The sequence below is a fragment of the Chrysochloris asiatica genome, unplaced genomic scaffold (genome assembly GCF_000296735.1).
Source record: "Chrysochloris asiatica unplaced genomic scaffold, ChrAsi1.0 scaffold00194, whole genome shotgun sequence".
Taxonomy (NCBI): Eukaryota; Metazoa; Chordata; class Mammalia; order Afrosoricida; family Chrysochloridae; genus Chrysochloris; species Chrysochloris asiatica.
The window spans coordinates 4,201,911-4,228,003 of record NW_006408712.1 but is presented as its reverse complement, the minus strand read 5'-3'; the positions used below and the strand labels follow the sequence as shown (position 1 = coordinate 4,228,003).

Genomic DNA, 26,093 nt, shown 5'->3' with positions numbered 1-26,093 from the left:
AAACCGTTAGATTTGGCTTAAGCTAAGTGAAAACAAATCTCAGCCTAAGTGAGAGCTAATTAACTTGCCTTGCCTTTCAAATTTATCAAATTCTAAACCTGAATATTTTGGGTTCTTTTTGGAGCCGGGGTGGAAATCAAGTCTGAGCAATTTAGCATTAACATTAGAACAATTCCTGGCTCAGTGCTTTGGGGTAGGTGTGGTTACTGGAGTATTAATCTGGCTCTAGGTTGTCATTGGTCTAAACCTCAGGTCTTCTAGAGTCTTTCTATCACTTCTAACAAAACTCAGATCCCTATGAGATCTTTGGAGATTCAAGACTACAATTTAGCACCACAATTTCCGAGTTCTTTCTTGGGAAAGATAACCTGAACCACAGTGAACCATCGAGAACAACCTCAGCTAAGAATAGACATTCTTTATCTGGACACCTAGTTAGGGCTGGCAGTCAGGTGACTAGCCCCTCCAGTTTCTTCCTCCCTTTCATTCTATTGACTCGGCAGTAGGTGGGTGAGAGTTGTTGAGAATAAAATCTAAATCTTCTTTCATCACAATTCTACTCTTTAATATATAAGGCTAATTTCTAATTCATTTAACTTGAAAATGAGTTAATAATAAATAGGTGTACTTGATATTCAGAATTTTTAGAAAGGTAATGTTTTTTTTTTTATATCTAATCTAAGTAATTTTAAAAAGTTATCTATAAATCACCATTAATAGTAGGTGATTGACTATTATATATGGTTTTCTCTCTAAATCCCTACTGTGTATATATTGGTAACAATGAAATAGTAACCTTTAGCCACGTATGCAGTGTAGACATCAGGAGTCCATGCAGAAACAAATCCTAGCCATCTTTCATTATCAAATAAATGGCCTCAATTCTTACATTTGGGACTCCCAGTGGGTATCGCTTTGTCCCTACCAGTGATTATGATGCCCAATATTGCCTTTTTTAACAGTTCTCAGGCAGGCATCATTCCAGAAATTTTTATAGTTGGTAAAGTGGGATTAAGGATTGTAGTTAACATTTTCATTTGTAAGGGGGAAATGTCAATCTGATAGAAGACATCAATCTTCCAGATTCAAAGTAATTTCAGAATTTTATATTTAGAAATTACTCACAGACCTAATTTAGCCCCATTTAGAAGAGTCTTTCAACTTTAAAATACTTTCTGGGCAAGGAACATTTATTTACATCTCTGGATCTTAGTAAAGTTACATTTTGCTTAGATTGTTTAGATTTGTAGAAAAGTGAACCTTTTTTTTTTTTCTTTTTAACGCTAGAGCTGATTTGACACAGATTATTTGTGTCAAAGTACACTGATGCCTAAATTGGTCTGAAATCATTAAATGAGCCTCTAGTTTGATAGCTACTTATAGGTTATGGTTTAGGGTAAACAGCTCAATAAGACTTCAGTAAAAACAAACACCCATGTTTTATTTTTATAGTCACTACCATAAAATAAAGTCATTCCACTTTTTATTAAAAAATCAAGCTGGAGGGTTAAAACTGAAGGAAAACAGCTCTGCCAAATACTATGCTGAATATTTTGAATCCTAATAACAAAGCAACCACACTTTAAAAACCTGACAAATTAAATACATTTTTTTCCCTTTTCATCTCATCTAAAGGATATTATGTCTATGCTAATGATAAAATATTATTTGGGAGAGTTCATGAAATGATATTTCACTTTTAAACTTCTGTTTTATCATTTATTTTTGTAACATTTCAGATGAGTTTACATAGTAACTAAGATATGATTAAACAGTGCAAATTCACTGAAATATTTTGATGTTGCGTTTACACCATGCCAAACATTTAGATTTAGAAATATGTTAAGAGATGACTCACTGTTACATGATTTCCTATGTGAGTCAAACTATGTTTCCTAAATAAAAATATAGACAGATGAATTTTGCTGTAACACAGTCATCCCATAAAGTGTATATGATCCCAACATCATCATTAAAAGAATTCCAGTATTTTGAAGAATTGACCAGAGTTTTCAGTTTTTAACCTCAGTATTTCATTTCAGTCATATAAGTCCTTCATTGGAAATAGAATGAAGAATATTAGACAGAATTGTCTCTTAATAATGCTCTTGTATTATTTCTTTTTTAAGGAGGCCTGGTAGCATAGTGGGTTATGAGTTGGGCAGCTAACCCCAAAGTCAGCAGTTTGAATCTACCAGTTGCTCCACAGGAGAAAGATAAGGCTTTCTTCTGCCATAAAAATGTACAGCCTTGGAAACCCTATACAGGGTCACTGTGCATTGGAACCGACTCCACACACACAACCACCACCACCATTATTTCTTGTTTAGAGGAAAATTCCTTAAGTTTTGTTGGTTACTGGTACCACAACTGGGTTTTGTAAAATAAATAAGCTGACAATTTAACATATATTCATTAACATGCTATTCCTCCTGGAGGAATAGCAAACAGCTCACAAGACAGTCACGAAGTGTGCCCATTCTAAGGTAATACTGTAGTGACAAGACAGTATTTCCACATACAGAGACATTACAATACAGAGTGTTTATCATTTTCAATTCTGTTGTCCAAATAAAGGATTCATTAAGCCATCACAAACAGTTAAGTAGACTTGGTTGCTCTCACATATTGAACTTCCTAGAGAGTACATATAAAGTTTCATCTGGTCGAACTGTATACAATGTAATGTAGTAGTATAGAAGTTTATAATGTAGTAGCATAGAAGATTAAAATAGAAGAGACAATAAACAAATTGTAAAACCACATGCTTTCTCATTCAACAGGAAAGCTTAAATGTAAGGGCAACTGGCTCTTAAATGCAGTGGGCTGTTCTTATAAAGGCCATGTAACATGCTCATTAAGGGTAGATGTTATAGATAACTTTCTGGCACCTTCCATGAAGTGCCTTGTCAACACATCTATAACCCAAACTACTGCTTACTGATCTGTTTACTCTGTTTTATTAGCGTAGCTTCATTTTGGAGATACACTAATTGTTTTTTTCTTTTCATTTCTCCAAGGAATCATTTCAAAATGATCTTCCAGATGCTGGCTAACTAAGTACTTCTTAATTACTGTCCACAAAGGTCAGCCTGTTTACTGGAATTTGACTGTGTAGAACAGGAAGTTTGTATGGTATCTTGTGTTTTTAACGAAACCCGACAACAGAGAACTGAACGCATCAGTCTCAGCACGGGAGGCCTAAGGATGACAAAGACCCAAGGATCAATTATTGAATTAATTGATAAAAATCTAAGTGCTTGGAGGTCCCATTTTTCCTGTCGGGAAGAGGTTTTACTCATGTATGCAAAAATCTGTAAGAAACAAAAGGGAAAACAATGTTAGTCTTATAGCAGCAGATTAGCATAGATCATATTACACTATTTCTTCTGATTTAAAAGGGAAATTGTGCTTTGAGTGTTATGGAAATGGTGAAGAGGAAAGAGAAAAAAAAATCTCACTCTACTTCCTTTTTAATATAATTAATGTGTTTGTTTTTTTTCTCTTGAACTCAATAAAAAGGTGTCTTCTGTGGCTTATAATTAACATTAACATTATATACAATGTTTCTATCTTTTCCTTGAGAATTGAGAGAGATGAATAAACTTTTCTTGGCACCTAATTATTTTAATATCAATAATAATAATATTAGCATCTACCACTGATGAATAATCATATATATATGTTGTTGTGGTTAAGTGCCATCGAGTCTGTTCTGACACATAGTGATTCTGTATAGGGTTTCTAAGGAATGGCTGGTGGGTTTGAACCAACAACCTTTTGTTTAGCAGTCTAGTGCTTAGCTGACTGCGCCAACCAGACATGTGTCATAAATTATTCTGAGTATTATAACTGCTTTATTCCTATTCCTTATCAAAGATTTAGAGCATTATTATCTCATTTTAAATCATGAGCTTCATGAAGGTTAATAACATGTTAATTTACTTCCAAATATGTCATCTGATTTAATCATCGCAATTTATTGAGATGGGGGAAGCAGCTGGTTCTTGCTATGGGAGAATCCTGACTTCATATACAGCTTTGGGATTATAGGCAAGAAACCTAACCACTTTGTGCCTCAGTTTCCTCATTTTTAAAATGAGGGACAATGATAACAGTACCAACTTAACAGGACTGATGTAAAGATGATGAGAACACTGATTGACTTAGTAAGTGCTTCATGAATTAGTTGTCACTATCTCCATTTCACCAATGGGGACACTAAGGGCAGAGATGCTGGGTGACTTGCCCGGGTTCCCAAGGCTAGTTAGTGGCTGAGTCAGGGCACAGATTCTAACTCTCACTACATACAGCATCCAGACTATCTGTTTTAGAACACAGGTCTTTAGAACAATGTCCTATACATCAAGCTTGCACATCCTCATGTCGATCAGTATATTTAAATTAGAAGACCAGCTTAGAGCTGATTCATTAGCTGTTTAGGAAATAACAAGACTTCTCAGCCATAATGAAATGAGTGGAACAGAACATGCTCTAACATCCATCTCCATATAACTTATAGAAAAGTGCAAATCATACTCCATCATTTCTCGCTATATTCACTGCCACCGAGTCTATTTTGACTCAGAGAGACCCCACAGAACTGAGCAGAATTGCCCCATAGGACTTCCAAGGCTGTAAATCTCTAGGGAAGCAGATTATCACATCTCGCTCCCATGAGGTAGCTGATGGGTTCAAACCATCAAACTTTTGGTTAACAGCTGAGCATTTTGGTTAACAGCTGAGCATTTTGGTTAACCACAGGTCCACCTGGGCTGCTCATTTAAAACCAGTTCTTTGTAATGCTCCAGGGATTTTCTTACCAACAGTAGCCTGAGAATTAGGTAGTTAGTCTCACTTCACCAGAAGAAGGAATGGTTTATTTAGTTACTTTGCAGGCAGCTGGCATCTGAATATACAAAGCAAATTGCAAGGACAGAGCCGAATAGCCATCTTCTGGTTGCTTATGTTAGGACAATAGCAGGATGGGTTGGCAGCCACAGGTGTTTATGCCAGAGAATCTTGGCATAAGGAATGGAGAAAAAGACTTGGCAGATGAGTAAGGAAAAAGAGGAATTGATGATGGAGTCCCCCGATTATAGAACAAAAAGAGAAGTTAGGTAGGGACATGCAATAGAGCAATACTTTTCTTGTTAGCTATTTTCAATGAGAAATACACAGTACTTATATGGTGCATTTAAGGAGCAATTCTATTATCTTTTCATTTCATTTTCCACCAACGTTTTGAAGCCCCTTCATACACACACAGGTATGCACACATTGTTGTTAGGTGCCACCAAGTCAGTTGCAACTCATAGTGATCACATGTGACAACACAGAAATTTCCCACAGGGTTTTCTAGACTGTAGTTTTTACAGGAGCAGATTGTTAGCTCTTGCTCCCACAGAGCCACTGAAGGGTTTTGAACAATCACTCTTTCCAATGTTGTTGTTAAGGGCCATCGAGTTGGTTCTGACTCCTAGTGACCCTTTTAGGGTTTCCAAGGAGTGGCTGGTGAGTTTGAACTGTTGACCTTCTGGTTCAAACCGACCTTGTGGTCCAGTACTTTATCCCATAGCACCTTTGTGCTACCACAGCTCTTAGGTGCACATATACATGTGTATATACTGAATATACTATGGACTGCCAAAAGAATGACCGTCTCAGTCATGGAAGGCATACAGCAGAATGCTCCATAGAAACCAGGATGGGGAGACTTCATCTCATATACTTTGGACATGTTATCAGGAGAGACCAGTCCCTGTACATGAACATCATGCTTGGTAAAGTAAAGGGACAGAAAAAAAAAAAAAAAAAAAAGAGGAAGTCTCCCAACGTGATGGATTGGCACAGAGGCTGCAGCCATGGGCTCAAACACAGCAATGATTGTGAAGATGCGGCAGGGCCAGGTAGAGCTTTGTTCTTTCTGTTGGAACTGACTCAATGGCACCTAACAACAACAACATGTTTCTATAATATATAGTGAAACATCTGTATGTAAATATGTGTGTGATTATAAATAAACTGAGCACTCTGTTGTAGAAAAAGTTTGTAACTGAGTCTATCATCTAGTTTACTCAAGCAGTGTGATCCCAGTGAATTGGCCAGCCAAGATGGGCAGAGAGGAGAGCTCAGCATTCTGGGGTCACTGCTTCACACATGAACATGATTCAGGATTTCAGTGGGGAGTAACTCACAATTAGTTCCTGGTCCCTTTAGAGTGTCACAGAATAATGAGAAGTGAAAACTCCTTTTAGAGGATGAAGCAATTCTGTACTCTCAGTTTCCTTTCCTTTTCATCTACTATGCTGGGTAATTTTTAGAATTGCTTAAAATATGCATTTCTGGAGCTGGTCAATATTTTATAGAAAACACTTGGTAAAAAAAAAAAAAGAAAAAAAGAGTACTTCAGTAATCCTTGAAGCTCTTGATGTGAGCAAGTTTTAATTGATGCAAGCTTTTTGTTTTTGTTTCTTTTCTTGTCTCCCTTATTTTCCTTGGGTTCTAGTTCACCACTTTGCCTAGAGTTCACTATTTTTGATCTCGTAGAGCCTGACTTTTAAGTTAAAGTCATGTGGCATAATTGGCTGCTAACTGCAAATTAAATCTGATACAAGGGATATAAATCAATAAACTAATAATGTTTCAGTGACGTTGTGGAATTGTTTCAGAGGTTGGTATAAATAATACATCTATTGTGAACACTACTAATATATTTGCTATGAGAGAAACAACCAAGTGCTACTCTAAATAAGTTAAAGTGAGCTGAAATTCCTTAGGGCAGGCTTTCTCTACAGGGCTTTGCTAAGAACACAGAGCTTGTTGAGACCCTTCCAAAGTAGGATAGATAAGAATTAGCACTTTCAGCACTGACTTCTATAGAAACCTCTTAGCTTCTTATGGAAAACTTCATCATGGCACTGACTGGGCACTGTTTATTTGAAATACTTTTCTACATTTAATGGAACTACATACTAGGTTCAGAATTTTAGAGCAAATGAGAATGGCACTTAGCTACTAATTTGAAATCACCCAAGAAGCTATAAAAAAATTCTGATGTTTTGGGCCCCTCTCTCAGACACTGATTTAATTAGTCTGGACTGTGACCTGGGCAGTAGGGTCTGGTACCGTTGTGGTTAAGAGTTGGCCTGCTAACCTCAAGGTTAGTAGTTTGAAACTAGGAGCCGTTCCACATGAGAAAAATGAGGCTTTCTGCTCCCATAAAGATTTACAACCTTGGAAACCCTATACAGGGTTGCTAGGAGTTGGCAACAACTCCATGGCACATGCCATATGATCAGGAGTCCTGGTGTAGCACTGTAGGATAAGCACTGAATTACTAACCACAAGATTGGCAGTTCAAACCCACTAGTAGCTCCTTGGAAACTCTCTACAGGACTGCTACAAGTCAGAACTGACTCAGCAACACTTAACCACAATAACACATGATCTGAATATGTGACCAAGGTTAAGAATAATTGCTATAGAACCTTAACTACAACCTGAAAGACTTTAAAATTATGATGTAGCACATGTAAAAAGATGCACTTTGACCTGGCCCATCAGTCGACTTTGCGCTTCCATAATTCAATAACTGATCATTAGTAGAAATCTGATTTCCTTTTGGAAATTGAATCCTATGGAGTTAGCAGCTAATGCTTATAGAACCCCTATTACCAGGCATGATGCTAAGCAATGCATAGGTATTATTCTATTTAATTGGAGTCTTGGGGTGGTGCTGTAGGATAAGCATTGCCACATGATTGGTGGTTCAAATGGCAGTTCCTTAGAAACCCTATAAAGGATTGCTATGAGTCAGACCCGATTCCATGGCACTTAACAACAACATTCTGTTTAATGCTTATACAAAATTATGAAGTATTATTGTTCCCATTGTAGAGAGAGGAAACCAAGGCTTAGAGGATTAGTTAACATCACCAGGATCACAGAACCTGTAAGTGGAAATGCCTGATAGAGTCAAACCCAAGTAGGGGATGCCCAATTTTTACTTCCAACTACTACTATATACTCTGAGTCCTGGTGTGGTGCTCTGGGTTAGTGTGCTGGACTGCAAAGTCAATTTGAGCCACAAGGTTGGCGGTTCAAACTAACCAGCCTCTCCTTGGAAACCCTGGACAGGATTGCTATGGGTCAGACCTGACTCCATGGCATTCAACAACAACTGTATATTCTGCCATCATTCATATACAAAGCCTACACTGGAAAGACTGACTGACTGAATTCTCTACCTGTAAGAGATGACATCAAAGTTTTATGGAGATCACTATTCTTGTTAATGCAATCCTGATGTGGCATTGTGGGTTAATGAGCTGGACTGCAAAGTCGGTCTGAACTGCAAACTCAACAGTTCAAGCACACCAGCTGTTCTTTGAAAACCCTATGACCACTCAACGGCACTTAAGAACAACAAACAAATTCTTGTTGAAAGATTTTACACCCATGGCTGTAACTAACTACATACTTGGCTTTCTTTATCCTTTGTTCATTTCCACAGTTATTTTCAAGGACAGACTTGTTTCTACTTCTGTGCCTTCTAAAAGATGTGTCCTGGTTGTATGTAGGCTCTGCATAATTCATCCTTAAAAACAAAAACAAAACACCCTTTTTGGGAGACTATCTTCCAGGGTTAGGGCATTTTAAAGTAGCCCTTCTGTGCTTAGTGGTGGAGGGACACAGGAGTCTATCTCCCTTTAGAAAGAGCAGAGTTAAGGCTCCAGAACTAACCAGCATCCTCTACTTCTATCACGGAGGCCAGAGAGGAGTGCTGGGAAGAAGAGCTAATGCTAGTGCTATGAGCCTATAGTTTCCAGTTGGTGTCATCCTTTGAAAAATGATGGCCATCAAGGACCCTTTATTCAGGATTCATATAAACACAAGCTTTTGAAACAATATTAAAGAGCTCCTTCACTGTTCATGAGGTCAGGTTAAGAAGCCTGGTTGAGAGAAATTTCAGCCTCCCCCCAGATGCACTTTCCCTATACCCTTGTCCTTCCCATCATACATATGCCTCAAGTGCAGGATTCTTCAATCAAGTTTTCTGTTAGGAGTAATTTTAGGCGCCATGTAGTCTCAGCACACTTTGTTGATAAAAGTTGAGGCACAATGGACAAGAGCTCAAGCAATGGGAGGGAAGTGGTAATCAGAAATTTAAAACTAGAGCACAGGAGAAGCGGTAGGAAAAGAGCAGGCTAAATTGCAGATTAGTTGGGTCTTAAGCATCTGGTGTGGTGCTGTAGGATAAGCACTGGACTGCTAAGCGAAAGGTCATCAGTTCAAACCCACCAAGCTGCTCCTTGGAAACCCTATAGAGGATCACTATGAGTCAGAAATGACTCAGTGGCACTTAACAACAATAACAACAAAGCAGCTAGCTGAAAACATTCATTGAGAATCTTCCTGAAACTCTGCCTCAGAAGATCATTCCCTCACCATTTCTAATTTAAAATTTTTTCCTTCTTTAAACTCAGCACTCAGCTCTAGACACATTATGTTGTTGTTGTTATGTGCTGTGGAGTCGGTTCTAACTAATAGTGACCCTATACGGGGTTTCCGAGGCTGTAAATCTTTACGGAAGAAGAAAGCCTCATCTTTTTCCTGCGGAACAGCTGGGAGTTTTGAACTGCTGACCATGCAGTTAGCAGCCTGATTCATAACCACTACGCTACCAGATTGTACCAACCCAAAATGATGTTTTTGTTTAAGCCAAGGACTTGTCCTTAATCATCTGAAACAGCAATGATAATAAATTTGACCAAGGGTGTGTCAACAGGATGCACAACTTCTCTATGGTTCTTGCTATCTAAAAATTTAAAAACTAGTGTAATAGTGTGTTTATTCACAATTACCATTTCATACTGTCAAATGGCAAAGGAAAATAAGTTAAAAATACCCACAAGAACTTTCTCTTAAAAGGTGATACATACTGAAACTTTTTCAATAATTTTCAAATCCATCATTAATGATACATTAATGATAAAGAGCCTTCTAGTTATTCATGGCTATTAACTTCAAATATCACTAAAGATCACTGCGGTCATACTGAGAAATTCCTGTATTTCTCTTGCATTCCTATTAAAATTGTGAACTTTTGCATGTATGTAACCAGCCAATTTCCTACCAATTTTTCAACTTCATCCATATTATATTTTATATAAAGAATATGAGGAACAAGAAGGAAACTCTAGTATTCTTTATTTTAGTTTGTATGCATTGCAAAGATCAGGTTTCCACTAACCAGATTTACCTAGAAATTAATAGCCTTAAGGTATTTCCAAAGATGAAGGCACTTTTAGAATGAGCCAATACTTCGCTCTTGAAATTTTAGAACTGAATAAAACACCTAAGTACTTTATCCTAACAGCATGTGGAAAACAATTTAGAATCACCTGAAACTGTCCACAACTGTTAGCAAAGTAGTGAGAAAGTGGTTTGATGTGGGTTGAAAATTAAGACACAAACAGTAAGTATCTGAGGGAAGAAAGGGGGTCTGATGAATTTCCTGTGTTCTGTTCTATTTCAGGAAGAGAGTTTCTATTTATCTCTGCAATGATGACAACAGCTGATTAACATAAGGAGGAATTTATTAATTTGTACAATAAACATTGAGTGCATAAACAGTTTGGAGTATGTTGTTGATCCTATGATTTCATATTGGATAGTCAAACTTAATGTCATTTCCTAAACACCGCATGTTTTTTTTATCACTTAAGAAATGTTTTATATCTACCCATGGAAGATTTTCTGTTAGGGATAATCTCATTATTTCTTAATTTAGACCAGTATTTACATTAGCCAATCTCCTAAAATTTCAGTTTCAGACTTTTGTTTCGTAGGCTCTATGGAGAGGACAAAGTCCCAGCTCAGGCCTCTTGAGATGACATGGAGAAAAAGTTGTTGCCTTTTTATTTTTAAAAATAACAAGTTGCAATCAAGGGTGAAGTGGGAAAAAAAAAAAAAAAAAGAGTGAAGTGGTCTGGATATTTATAATATTGTCATAATTCTTTTCTGAAATACTGAGTTAATCTTTTCACTAGTTAATCCCCAAATGAATACTTTGTCTTTGATGGTATTTTTGTTAGGTGCATAGGCTTCCTGTTCAAATTTTGAATTCTGCGTCCATTATTTACTAGCTGGGGACCCAGGGCAAGTTGTCTTATCTGTAAAATGGGAATAATGATACTACCTACTTTACAGGCCTGTGAAAATAATGAGTTATATAAAAGTTAGTACTAAAAATATCAGTTGTTTTGATGTTGATAATGATGATGTATGAGGTTGAACTTGACTTTGCTACAGGATGCTGGGCGATCTACATGTGATAGTTTCTAACTTTCCAAGTCCTACATTGGCACTGTTTAAGGAAGCAGTAATTCTGCCCACACCTTGGGACACTGGCTGACATTAGTATTTCTGGAAATTTTAGATGAGATTTCCTATATCCACACTCCCTTCTTCCCTCCACTACTCCAGTACAGTGGAATACACTGCTATCCCACTGGGTACAGCTTTGTTAACCTGAGGAAGGAATAAGGTAGAAAGAAATAGGGTAGGATGCTAGTATTCCCTGGGACTTAAGGAACAAAATTAATTGGAATATTTCATTAATAGTTATGTAACATTGAATACATTTTGAATTGACATTTTGGACATATGATTAAAATTAAATTTCAGTGGTTTCTTAACTTAAATTCCATATTTGGGTCACATTGCTGGCTCATACTGTGCTTTGTTAGAGGGACAGCAGTTTTGAAGGCAACCACAAGTCTTCGCTTCAATCTAACAGTTCTGTCACCCCAATTGTTGTTGTTGTTAAGTGCCGTTGAGTCGGTTCTGACCCATAGCGACCCTGTACAGGGTTTCCGAGTCACCCCAATTAGGACATGTGAAAATGATGCCTGCCTGATGGAGGATGGAGGAGATTGATGTAGGTCACTTCTGACCATATCTGTAGTGTGGGTCAAGCTGAATTAAAGGGACTTGGGGGAGAAAGCACCCTTCCTGGGGCCAAGCTTTTCAAAGTAACAGAATATAAAAACCAAATAGTAGCTCTAAATTTTAAACTGTTGGCTAACCCCTCCAAGAAATAGCTTCAATAGGAGCACTGTTTAACACTTCATAAGGTTTACAGTGCCATGGAAATGCAAGAAAATTATTGCTAATAATGTATTAGCAAAGTAAAATTAGTCAATAGTCCATGTAAATTTCCTTGTTGAGATGACTGAAGATACAGCTCAGTTTTCTGTTTTGTGTCTAGTGATTATCCATAGTTCATCTGGATGTGGTATCTTGTTAGCCATAAGGCCAGAATTTAGCTTAATTACTTTTCTCCTGATCGTTGTCTGAGAATCTTTGCCTTACATATATGCAGAAGCAAATGGTTGCTATTTGGTGATTTCAATACCAAGGAATGGTTCAATACCAAGGAATGGTTATGAGGGAGCTAAAGTCCCCTCATAATCTTCATTAGGCTCCTCTAATCCAGAAATATTGTTTTTGTTGAATGCTGTTGAATAGATTTCAACTCATAATGACCCTATAGGTAGAATAGCCCTATAGGGTTTCCTAGCATGCACTCTTTTATGAGGGCAGATGACTAGGTCTTTCCTCCCATGGAGTGGCTGGTGGGTTCAAATTGCTGACCTTTTGGTTAGCAGGCAACTACTTAACCACTGTGCTTCCAAGGGATCCTTAAGCCATAACTAGGCAATCAAATTAAAACAAAGCTTCAAAGCAAATCCTCTATACTTCTGCCCATTCTAATCAGACTTCTAGTTCTAAGTTCCTTCCATTTGACTACTCTGGAATTGTCAAAAGCCTAGGATCAAAGGAAAAAACCAACAACGTATATATAAGCAGACTTGAAAAGAACACAGAGCAATGATGAAATTCTCATTATAAAAGGCAAATTTATGTGAAAGCAGATGAGCCTGTTGAAAATGATTATCTTTATTAAAATACGAAACTTTGTTGGCATGGTAGATTAAGCATTGGGTTGGTAACCACAATGTGGTTTGAACCCATTAGTTGCTCTTCAGAAGAAAGATGAAGCAGTCTGCTTCCTTAAAGATTTACAACCTTCAGAAGCTCTAGGGAGCAGCTCTACTCAATCCTATAGGTTAGCATGAGCAGGAATTGACTCGACTGTAGTTGGTTTATTTTTTGGAGTTTATGTAGTGGGTCTATCATGATCAAAAGGTAGACCTTTATGCCCCTGCTCTCCTTCTCTAAAGGACTTAAGAAAGGGAATTAAAATCCTTTTCACAAGTACATTGTCACATCTGAGTCCCTTCCCATGCGATCTAAGAAGCTAGGGTAGGGGATATTTTCATATACAAACTCACAAATAACAGATAAGACTGCAAGAACAATCTAATTCTCAGTGTGTCCAAGACCAGTATCCCCAATATGGAAATGGTTTATAACCTCCAAGTTGAATTCTAAGTTGTTTAGTAGAGATTGAAATGTTTTCTTTCATAGATTCATGCATCCTAGTCACAATCTTAAGCCCCAAACGCTGAGTTAGTCCATGTTAGTGTTGCTATTAGTCGCTATCAAGTCTATTCAGACTCATGGAGGGACCACGTGTGCGGAGTAGAACTGCTTCATAGGATTTTCAAGGTTCTAACCTTTCGGAAGCAGATCGCTAAGCCTGCCTTCTGGAGGACCTCTAAGCCTGCCAACTTTTCCTCTAGTAGTCAAACACTTAACTATTTGTACCACCCAGGGAACCTGATTTAACCCATAGTAAAAAAGAAAAACAAGGAGCTCTGGTAGCATAGTGGTTATGAGATGGGCTACTAACTGCAGAGAGGAGTTTGAAACTACCAGCCATTCTGTGGGAGAAAGACGAGGCTTTCTAGGCCTGTAAAAATGTATAGCTTTGAAAACTAGATTCAGGGTCACTATGAGTCGGAACTGAATTCAGAGCACACTATCATCACCACCACCAATAAAACAAGGAGCCCTGGGAGCATAGTGGATTATGAGGTGGACTGCTAACCACAAGGTCCATAGTTCAAACTGACCAGTCTCTCTGTGGGAGACAGATGAGGCTTACTGCTCCCATAAAGATTTATAGCCTCAAAAGCCCTACATAGTGTTGCTATGAGTTGGAACCAACTCCACAGCACACCACCACCACCACCACCACCACCAGTAAAGCACAGGAGTAGAAGTTATGATGCGCAGCTATCTCTGCTTCACAAGCTCCCCTGTTCTAGGCAGAATGAGAGATGCAGTCTCCCATACTTACAGTTCTTTTTCTAAGAAGGAGCTCTGGTAGCGTAGTGGCTACAAGTCAGGCTGCTAACCTAAAGGTGAGCAGTTCAACACCATTAGCCATTCTGTGGAAGAAAGATGAGGCTTTCTGCTCCCATAAAGATTTATAGTCTTGGAAACCCTGTACAGGGTCACTATGAGTCTGAACTGATTCCACAGTGCATCACTACCACCACCTTTTATATACCTTATCTCGTTCTCTGCAAAATACAATGCACTGATTCAGACAAGCTCATGCCCTGACAGAAGATAGAGGAGAAGTGTGAGAACAGTGCGACCACGGAGAATAGAACTTAGCTAAGAAATGGCCTTCATTTTACTTGATGGTGGTGTTACAGGGAGGAGGGCGGAGTATCATATAAAGGTTTTTACGATCCTGTGTTCCTTCCCTGTCCTTTATGATGTCAATTAAATAACCTAAAGCAACATGGGAGGCCAGAGGCTGGATAAAGTTACTTCTCTAGGCACCTTACATTTCTTCTTCTTCCTAAGGTTGTAGTAGGTGGGAGTCACTGCTTACTGCTGACTCCCTGAAAGGTCAATCTTGTTCTTCTGAAGATAAGGAAGTAGACAGACAAAACTCCCAGCCTCAGTTCTATATTGCCCAGATACATCTCAGGATCTATTGTTGCGGTTGTTAAGTGCCCTCGAGTCTGTTCCGACCCATAGTGACCCTGTATGGGGTTGCCAAGGAGCTGTTGGTGAGCTTGAACTGCCGGCCTTGTGGTTCAAGTCGACCTTGCAGTCTAGTGCATTAACCCACAGCGCCACACCAGGCTATACTAATGGAGTCAAAAAACGAAACCCACTGCCACCCATCAGTTCTGATTCATGGTGACCCTCCTATATATTTTCTGAGACTGTAAATCTTAATGGGAGAAGACAGTCTCGTCTTTCTCCCAAGTTATGACCTAGAACAAGAACAAACTTCTGAATTTGCCCCCAACCAGGGCAGCACCCAATCCAGAACTTTGGGTTCCATCCTTCTGTTGCCTAGGTAACTTTTTGTCCTGCTCAATCATGGTAAATCCTGGACAAGCCTACTTCTTCCATCCCTGACAAGAACCAGCCAGCCATTCCTGGGTGTGACATCCTGATCACAAAGTACAAGACTGTAAGCTAAAGAACACCTGTATCTATTTCTGAAAGTGACATCAAGATGACCTTTTGTGAAAGGGGACAAATGCCTCGTCTGGAGGGCTCTCAAAGCTTAGGAAGGGATTCCTCCAAACAAGCCCCTTTTCCTCCAATTATTACTATGGACATATTGTGAATTTTAATGGCTTCGAAGAGGCACATATTCAAAATATAAATAGGGAAAACTGTAGATTAGGCATTTGTTTCCTTTTAGATTCTTCAATAATGAATTTCCTAAACTGCAAAAGGGACCCTTCTCACACCAGACCCTTCCCAACTGCAATTGGAAAGCTATTTGCTCTGGAAGAAACAGAAGGAAAACATAAAGAACTAGTACTGGTGGGTGGAAGGTACAGGAAGGTTAATTGCAGCTCAGGGTTGTTGTTACGTGCTGTGGAGTCAGTTCCGACTCATAGCGACCCTGTACAAGGTTTCCAAGGCTGTAAATCCTTATGGGAGCAGAAAGCCTCATCTTTCTCCCGCGGAACAGCTGGTAGTTTTGAAATGCTGACCTTTTGGTTCGCAGCCCGATTCGTAACCACTATGTTACCAGAGCTCAGGTATAAGAAACACAACCAAGCAATGGTGAATGGGTCGGATTCCTCCTCAGGTACTAGCCAGGCTAGCCAACAGTGGGACAAAGACGCTGTACACAGGCTTTTTGACTCTACGGTGGCAGGCTGTACAGGGCAAAGGCTCCCTTTCACTGGGACTGCCTTACAGCAAAACACCCTTAGGGAAGGAAGGAAGTGGGGTAAAGTTAAGAAGTGAGAGAGAGGAAGGCTACTAAAGCTTTACAAATGAGGACATCCTTTTACAAATGTCAAGGAGCCCGGGTGGCTCTGTAGGATACACCACTCTGCGGGAGAAAGATAAGACTTTCTGCTCCCGTAAAGATTCACAGCATCGTAAGCCCTATCCAGGGTCTGAGAGTCGGAATCAACTCGATGGTAGTGAACTTTGTTTTCTTTTTTACAAGTTTTAGAAGTCTGTATGGCGGTGCTAGAAAGAGTGGGGGTCAGAAGGGAAGGTGTCAGAAGGCTGTGCTGAGCTGGCCCATGGAACCAGAGTGACTTACTGTGAAAGGCAAGGAGCAAATGGCGAAGGTGATGGTCATAATGGCCAGAAGGATGAGGTGGTCCGTCTCCTCTGCCATGGACACCTTTGCCCCTCTCCTGCGGGTCCCGGGGCCGCTCCGGCCGCTGCCCAGTGTGGGTGCACAGCGGCTTCTCCTGCCCCTTCGGTACATGCGGACAAGATTGTGAAAGACACTGAAGTTACAGACGAGCACAGCGACGATGAGGAGCAGGAGCAGGGTGGCGTAGAACTGCAGGTACGCGGTCTGCTCGTGGTGGATGAAGCACCACGTCCCGGGACAGTACTGGGCGTACTGGACGTAGCCGAAAAGTGGCAAGGAGCAAAAGAGCAGCGAAATGGCGTAGATGGCAGGCAGCACTGCCAGGCCCCTGTGGCGCGTAACGTGGCGTTGGTAGAAGTAGGGGTGCCCGATGGAGAGGTAGCGCTCCAGGGCCATGGCGAAGAGCATGAGCATCGTGGCCAGGCTGAAGAAGGTCATGGCAAAGGCGAAGTAATTACACGCGCGGTTCTCGTGTGCCAGCGCCACCAGGGTCTGGTTCCTTGCGTATGATGCCAACACCATGGGACTGATGAAGCAGGTCCCGAGCAGGTCGGTGAACACCAGCTCGGTCACCAGCACGTGGAACAAGGAGATGGGATTCCCGAGGCTGGCGCTGCGTCCCGGATCCCCGCGCCAGCGGCGCACCAGCAGAGCCAGCGCGATGAGGTTCCCCAGTACCCCAGCAGAGAACATCACAGAGCTAATGGCTGGGCTTTCGCCCAGGGGTAGCCACTGTCGAGTCTTGCAGTCCTCGGCCGGGGAATCATTGGACACATTACCCATGATGGTGTTCTAGGAGGAGAGATGCACCCTCCTGTCAGGCCTATACCTGAGAGACTGAGGGTTTGAGAGCCTGAGTGCTCTAAACCCCAAAGGAAAAAAGGGAGGGGCTGAAACCCAGAGCCCCCTTCCGGCCCTTCAAACTCACCGAGGGCAGACTTGGTCCCAAGTTTCCCGCCTCGTCGCGGGAGTTCTCTGGGCAGCCTCATCCGGACGGCGCCCGGGGCTCCTGCGCAGACCCGCGTCCTCCAGAGCCCAGAGTCCGGCTCAGAGGAGCGGCTATCTGCGCCGCCCCTGCACCGCCCCGGGGCGTGCCCAACTGAGATGTCATGGTTGTCCGAAGTGGGAGCGCCCATACGCTACCAGAGGCACGAAGCGTCATACCCCATGGGGGCGCTGTGAGTCCATTTGGCCGCGCTGGCGGAGATGGGAAGCGAGGGGGCGCTGGGCAGGGCGCGCCTGCTGCGTGCGACTCCGGAGCTGCTTGCAGCCAGGTGGCCAGCGGGAGCCGCGTTCCTCACTCCCTCGGAGTTTTGTCTTCAAAAGCCTCAAGGCCATCTGACTGTGGTTAGAAAAGTTTTAACTGCAGCTGCAGCCAAGAGTTCACAGGGAGTGTGAGAACACACCTGACGACCCTGCGCAGAACCCACAGAATATTCAGGCAACTGAGAGAAATGTAAACTGACTCACCAAAGAGTGGAGGAGATGGGAGGTCCCAGTCCAGTGAGATGGGGAGAAAAGGGGAACAACGGACATCACAGACTTCTGGCAGTAAGACCAGTGTGGCCCTTCCGGGGAAGTGAAAGCTAAGCCTGCTAATCCAAGGAAACAAACCAAGCACACCACGGAGCCGTCTGTTACACTGCAGCTCTGGTTTGGATTCAGTTATTAGCACTTCGCCTTTTCTTATGTCAACATCATAACGGATAACACTTGTTTCAGCAATAATGAAAAGAAAGGAGGGAGGGGGAAGGAATGTTCCTGCTAAGTGGCAGAACTGAGTTTGTGGACAAGGCTTGGAACCATTGCTCAGCATTGTTCTCTACTCAAGTTCGCCTTAGAAGAAAATGTTCATATGTTGTTTTTAGCCATTAATTTTTCCACATTCAGTTAACACACACGGCCTATCCAGAAACACCCAGGGCAAAGCGTATTAGTGAATGGCCAGTTTCAGAGACTAGAGAAGACAAAAATTGTTGTCTACTACTTACTATCTTAATTCTCAGAGTTGTGAAAATGGGTTTTGGGTGTGTTTGTTTTGTTTTGTTTTTAAAATCCAGTTGGACGGAGAGTTATATTCTTTAAGAAAGGTCACACAGGGAAGGGAAAAGGATTAGAGGCGGGTAGATCTGCAGAATAGAATGGAAAGGAAAAAATTCATTGAGCTGAAGAACACACCTTAAGGCATGGGCTGTTCCCTCTCTTGCATGTTTTCATTCACCTTGATGAGTCTGGTTTGGGGATTGGAATGCAGAGGGAGTTCCCAAAAGGTCAGTCATAATTTACTGGACTACTTGGAACCCCTGGTGGTACACAGAGTTAACAGGACTTGGCTGCTAACCACAAATTGGAGGTTTGAGTCCATCCGGAGGTGCCTTAGAAGAAAAGTCTGGCAATCTAGTTCTGAAAACTCAGCCACTGAAAACCCTGTAAAGCACAGTCCTACTGACACACATGAAATTGCCATAAACTGGAATCTACTCAACAGCAATAGTGTTTTTGGTGTTTTATTTGTATAGCCCACAGACTAATTTTTGCATATCAGCTGTCCCCACTTCCCCATGCATAAGGTTTGGATGACATGGATTCCTACAGGAGGGCATCTTAACCCCAGTTTCCCTTACAAGCTGGAAACTGCAAGTTAGCACCACATTGCCACCAACCTTCTCCACCCATCTCTGGACTGCTTCCCCACCCTAAACTTCCCTAATCTCACCGTAATCAATGGTAAATCTTTCTATGAATTCACAGTGTTTCTTTCCTTTTTCATATACTCCCTCACAATAGAAATCTATTTTTGACCATTACCTATGTATTCACTTCGACTTTCCTTTGGATAGGCATCTGGGAGCAGACCTACCCCTAACTTTTGTGGATACCAGAAAGAACAAGAGTATAATTGGAGGTCCTCCCAAAAGACCCTTCTGTTTGTTTTTTTCTAATCTTCACCTTTGCACCATGAGGAGATTTACATAATAAGGAAAACCCTCATAACTAAGTTCTGGACACATCCCTTCCAAGACTGTCACACCTTGGATCTGGGGACACGCATGCCCAGGTGTGTAGCTGACCTTGGGTAGGTGGCCCTGAAATTAAGTTCTGGTCTCCTTTTGATTCCATGATCCCAAGTACCTGGAAGGTAGTCTAGGATAAAGGGTACATGGGCTTAGCATGAGTAGGACCTCTTGACCCCTAAATCTCACTTATAAGGAGATAAGTGGCAAAAGAAAGACCAGGGTGGGGTTCTATAAATCTTGGGGGGCAGGGCAAGAGCCCGTTATTCTGTTTGATGACATCATGTCTTATCCCTTATTCTCCTTATCTGTTGTTCAGCTTTACTTGTTGATATTCGATATATCTCTTTTATTTGTTTCCATGATTTGGACAGAAGAATGTATATATTTGTATATAGTTCTGCTGTGATGCGTGTTACGACATGGGTTGATTGGTTTGCCATCCTTCGTTCCGATTTGTCTCTTACCTCTAGCAGTCAGTCCAAGCAGGTCTAATCTTGTTTATCAGTGTCCCCCAATTTTTTAGTTTAAAATCTGCTTCTTTCCATTTCTAATTTACTGTATTATCTCGACACACTTTCAGTTCAAATAGAACCTTTGTTGCTGCTGTTAAGTGCTGTTGAGTTGGTTCCAACTCATAGTACCCCTTATAGGGTGTCCACGAAATGGCTGGTGGATTTGAAACTCTGATTTTGTGGTAATCCAGTGCTTATCCTACAGTGCCACACCAAGACTCAGATAGAGAAAACAGATACAAGACTACTCATTGTAGCAATATGATAGTGAAAATTAATTTTGATACACTGATATAGGCATACATTGAGTATTACACATCCAGGTGAAAGAGTATGCAAATTTATTCATTTCCTCTGGAATTATCAATTTCTTACTCCCTCTCTTCTAGATGGAATAAATGAAGTAAGCTACATGTATCAAAATTAAAAACAAAAAAAAAAACAAAAAACAACTCAGGTAGAACCTACAGTTTCTTAAAATAAATCTGAAGACTTAACATCCTCACTGGTAGGTCCCTGGGTGGTACAAATGGTTTGTACTATATTACTAACATAAAAGTTAGTGGTTCAAATTTACCCAATGGCACAATGGAACAAAAGGCCTATCAATCTGCTTCTGTAAAGAGTATAGCCAAGAAAAGTTTACGAAGCGCTTCGACTCTGTAACCCATAGGTCACCACAAGATGGAGTCTGCTCTGTAGCAACAGGTTTACTGTTTTGGTTTTGCACCATCTTTGAGCTACAGAGTTTTGCTAATTTTTTCATAGTGTGTTACTATGGTGCAATTGTATTTCAGGAAACACTACATAAACCTCAAAACTGAAATTCTAAGTTTCACAGCTTTCATCTGTGTATCCATAAGCTCAAAGGACTTTGGAAGACAAGTTATTCTCTGTAGGTCATTTTTCAAGAGAAAGCAAAGATAAACAAGAAGGAAGAGAGAGCTGCTTAGGGGACAAAGCCAACATTAATTCTGCCTCAAGTTCTATTTTTGTTGTCTTGACCATGCAAAAGACTAATTGAAAATATTTTATTATTCCTATGAATGTACAAATACATTATCTCCTCCAATTAAGTTCTAAGAATACCATCTGAGTCCTGTGGTATCTTAGACAAGATTATACCACTTCATTGCATAAACAAACAAGCAAAATCACTCAAAGATAAAAGAGAGGGAGAGAGAGAGAAATAATTTGTTGGAAGGACAAGGTGATGGCCTATAGACATCAAGCGCTGGAAGTACAGAGAATATGATTGGTACCATTTGGACAGATCTACCCTCTGCCAAAATGAAAAGGGTAGGATGTGTTGTCAGCAAAATATCCGAACTGTCTTCTTACAACCAGGGTTGGAGGAACAGGCTTTAAAACAAATTTTGTTTTAAAAACTAAACTTTTTCTTTTAGACTATATTTAGATTTACAGAGAAATTGTGAAGACAACACAGAGAATCTCATATATCCTACACATACTTGCTTCTATTATTAACATCTTACATTAGGATGGTCCATCACCTGTCTGTCAGTTTGTCATACTGTAGTGATTTGTGTGTCACTATGATGATTTAAACTATGTTACCAGTATGTCACATAACTGCAGTCATTCATGATGGGCAGGTTTCAGTAGTGCTTCCAGACTAAGACAGACAAGGAAGAAAGGCCTGGTGTTCTACTTCTGAAACTAGTCAATGAAAAACTTTTGAGACAGTGGAGCAAGATGACAAAGGGAGTGGTGGACACCCCCATTTATACCTCCAGCAACTAACTCACTGAAGAGCAAAAAAAACAAGCACAGACTGAGATCTCAGAGCTCTAGAGAGCAGTGGAGGTATTGAAGACTCAAGGTGAATCTAGCAGTGGGAGGGAGGACAGGGATGACACAGAAGTTGGAAGAACCTACTACATTGAAGTCATTTTGAGATAGGGCTGGATAACACTCCAAACAGGGAAGACAGAAAGGAAGCGAATCTGAAGAATGTGTAGTACGATATTTTAGGGCAGCACATATTCACCATGGGAGTTCATGAAATGTGCAATTGAGAGGGGTGAAGGAAGACTTGGTTGGTTGGTTGGTTGGTTGGTTGGTTGGTTATGTGCCAGTGGAGTCGGTTCTGACCCATAGCGACCCTGTACAGGGTTTCCAAGGCTATAAATCTTTACGGGAGTAGAAAGCCTCATCTTTCTCCTGCAGAAGAGATGGTAGTTTCGAACTGCTGACCTTGAAGTTCACAGCCCGATTCGTAACCACTATGCTACCAGAGCTGCAAAAGAGTGTTGTTGTGTCTTGTTGAGGCCTGAGATCAATGGGCACCAGAACCAGGAGGCACTGCAAGGGTAATAGGGCAAGGGGAATAATTCAGATGGATGGGCAATACTGTGGGAGAACCTGGGCAGGGCATCCATGAGGGAAAGACAGAGAGCTCATCACCTTTGCCACTTACATTAGCATCTTCAGCCAACTGGCCCCCTACCCACTGTACATTTGTATTAAACTCCAGAGATCCAGCGGTTAATTCCTGAATCAGCACTGAGAAAAACCTAAGGGTAAGAGTACCCTCTAGTGGTTCTCACGAATAAATACCAAGCCCACTTCTGCTGGGTCCATTCTGACTTATAGGAACTTTGCGGGGCTGACTGGAACTTCCTGTGGGTTTCCCAGAGTTATGAGGCTTTATGGAGGCAGACTGCTTCATCTCTCCCCTGCAGAGAGACTGGTGAGTGCAGGCCTCAGGCATTGGATTGGCCATCAGGCCATCTGTACCACCCGGGTGCTCAGTCAGAAAAAATTTCCACAAAAACCCAAATACAAAAAAATTTTAAAAAGGCCCAAGCTCAACAAAAAATAGTAAATCACACAAAATCACAAAGAAGAAATAATCTTCTAAACTATGAAGAAGAGGAAGCTTTCATAATGGCCATACTAATGGAAATAATTGAACATTTTCAGTCTATGGGTTAAATATGCTTAAAAACACAAAAAAGACATAGAAAACAAGTTAGTGATGATTGGGAAACAAATGGAGGAACAAAGTGAGAAATGCAGCAGAAGAATTGAATATTTCAATACAAAACAACTGGAAATGAAAAATAAAGCAACTGAATTAGAAAATGCAAGAGAAGCACTCAACAAGAGAGTCAAACTGACAGATGATAGCACACGTGAACTAGAAGATAAAATAACTGACCTTATCAAGCTACGTCTTGGTGTGGCACTACAGCATAAGCATTGGACCATAAGGTCAGTTTGAACCACAAGGTTGGTGGTTCAAACCCACCAGCCACTCCTCAGAAACCCAGTCACTATAGGTCAAAACTGACTCGATGGCACTTAACAACAACAACAATCAAGCTCTCAAAAGAAACACAAGAAAAAGAACAAAGAACAGTGAACAAATTCAAATGGAAACATGAGATTAAATTAAGAAATCTAACATTAGAATTATTGGAATTCCAGAGCACCATGACAATAAAAGCATAGAAATAATTCTTCAACAGTTAAAATAAGGGAGAATTTTCCAGAGAACAGAGACCCAAATCTGCAATTATTGGAAACTATAAGAATCCAAATTAGAAGAAACACATAAAGATCAACTCTTTGCCATATCCTAATAAAATTCTTGAAAACCAAAGACAAGGAGAGAATTAATTCTAAAAGCCACAAGAAAACAATGCAATTCAACATACTAAGAGTCTTTCACAGGAATCAGTGCAGATGTGTTCCCAGAAACTCTGGAAGTCACAAGATAGTGCACAAAATACTGAACAAAAACAATTGCCAACCAATAATTCTTTCCCCAGCAAAATTGTCATCCAAAAACAAGGGGGAAATCAAGACACTGCCAAACAGTGTCTTTTAGCCACTCCCAGACCAGCTTTATAAATATTACTCAAGGGAATACTCCAAATGAAAAGGTAATAGCATTAAAAAAATATTCATATCTATTTTGTTGTTGTTACGTGCTGTTGAGTTGATTCTGACCCATAGAGACCCTTTATAGGGTTTTCGAGGAGCAGCTGGTGAGCTTGAACCACTGACTTTACAGTTCAAACGGCTTTGCAGTCTGGTGCATTAACCCACAGCGCCACATATCTATACATGGGGGGAAACTTAAAAATAAGAGAGAGCTCTCCCAAAACACAATAACATGGGCAATCATAAGGGCCAAGCATATGATACCTTCAGAGAATAAACTCAAAAACTAAATCTCTGAAATAATGTATCATTTGTAAGAAATAAATACAAAGTAAACTTATCAAATAAAAGTTGTATATTGATGCTAATGAACACACCAACAGAAATGGGAGAGAGGGGAGTATATCAGAAAATGGTTCATTATGCTATGGTTGTACATTAACTGTTGCTCACCTGCTAAATGGTGCTGCAGTTTTAAGTTATGTCATGTATATGGTAACAGTAATAAATCACCAAGAAAACGTATTCAGAAGAAGGAAGAAAGCAAAAAGGCTCATTGCAGAAAAGCAATAAAGATCAGTGTTGCAAAAACATACTTGTGGCTTGCAGAGATAAAGGTGCAATTTTTTTCTTGTTCCCCACACTTCCCTGGTGACCAGAGGCAAGGCCAGCCCCCATCTGCTTACACCTCCAGGGAAGCTACCGCTTTCCAGGTAGTCAGAGATACAAGTAGGTGAGCCCCGTTATGTGGGCCCCATTAAAGGAGAGGGGAGTTGTCTGCATTCACCCTGTTCAGGTGGACCCTGTTCCAGATCTGTATAGTCGATCCTGGCCAGCCCTGGGCTAGCCCTCACTAGGGGAAGCAAGTGAACAGATATGTCGTTGTTGTTGTTAAGTGCCGTCGAGTCAGTTCCGACCCATAGTGACCCTGTACAGGGTTTTCGAGGCTGTAAATCTTTACAGGAGCAGAACACCTCATCTTTCTCCTGTGGAGTGGCTGGTAGTTTCGAACTGCTGGCCTTAAGGTTCACAGCCCCGATTCGTAACCACTAAGCTACCAGAGCTCCTTGAACAGGTATGTGGAGGAGAGAAAAAAAGAAAACACAGAAAAGAAACTGCTGATCTGTGCCAGCAGCTAGGCCAGCCATGGTGTGGTCATCTTGAACTTTCATGGGCCACTTTGAAGACAAAAGGGCAGTAGGTGATGCAGAGAATTATTGGTGGACAGAAAGGTACAAAAAAATTTTTTTTTTCTTTTCTTCTTGTACCCCCACAATACCTTGGTGACTAGAATTGTGGCTGGACCCCATGTGCATACACCCCTAGAAAAGCTCCTACTCTCTGGGGTGTGGAGAGTTAGCAGCACCAACCCCAGAACCTAGAATCAGGTGTGGTCTATTTTGCAGAGCTGGTTCAGATCAGCCCTGGACTAGAGGGATTTCTCTCCCTTGGCTCCCCTCTGGGATGGAAATATCCTGATACCCCAGCGGCTTTGGGGTTGGCTCAAACTATTTCTGGATTGAGTGCCCAGAAGAGACAAAACCTAGCCCCTAAAGGAACTTCAGCTAGGGATGAGTTTTACTGTCTCATCTCTTACCCATCCATGATATGAGTTCTATTTCTCGCCTCTGGATCTGACACCTGCCCTGGGGTTGTTTTTTTTTTTTTTTTTAACTTTCATTGTTTTTGTTTTTGTATTCTTTCTCCCTTCTCTTTGTCACTCCTGCTTTCTCTCCTTTTTATCTCCCCTTTCATTTCTTCTTCTTTCTTTCTCAACTGCTGCTGCTTCTTTCTTACTTATTTTATCCCTCTTTCATTTTTTTTTGTTTTCATTAATTAGTTTTTAAATTAAAAATTGTTACTACTCTCTGGTCACTTTCCCTTTTACTCATTCCTTCCTCTAATTGTATTTTCCTTTCCTTTTATTTTTTCTCTTCATTATCTCATCTTCCTCTCCCTGTTTTCTCTCTTTGGTTTCTGCATTTTTTTTTTTTTTATAGGTGTTGCATGCTTTCTCACTCTCCTTTTTTTTTTTTTTTTTTTTCTTGCTTGTTTATGTTAGTTTTCCTTCTCAACTGT

General features: G+C 40.7%; 2 protein-coding genes across 2 annotated transcripts in view; both read right to left on the bottom strand.

The window, feature by feature from the left end:
- Nucleotides 1–3,004: 3,004 nt before the first annotated feature.
- Nucleotides 3,005–17,408, bottom strand: PTGER2 (prostaglandin E receptor 2 (subtype EP2), 53kDa). The gene is given in 3 exon segments (XM_006872355.1): nucleotides 3,005–3,097; nucleotides 3,099–3,314; nucleotides 16,514–17,408. Coding segments are annotated over 3 exon segments (1,089 nt in total). The 5' UTR covers nucleotides 17,357–17,408; the 3' UTR covers nucleotides 3,005–3,067.
- A 150-nt stretch (nucleotides 17,409–17,558) lies between these two features.
- PTGDR (prostaglandin D2 receptor (DP)) overlaps nucleotides 17,559–26,093 on the bottom strand; it is a 66,985-nt gene continuing 58,450 nt past the window's right edge. Inside the window, exon 3 of the mRNA XM_006872370.1 lies at nucleotides 17,559–17,833. Within this exon, the coding sequence (XP_006872432.1) occupies nucleotides 17,559–17,833 (275 nt within the window). The remainder of the gene's footprint in view (nucleotides 17,834–26,093) is intronic.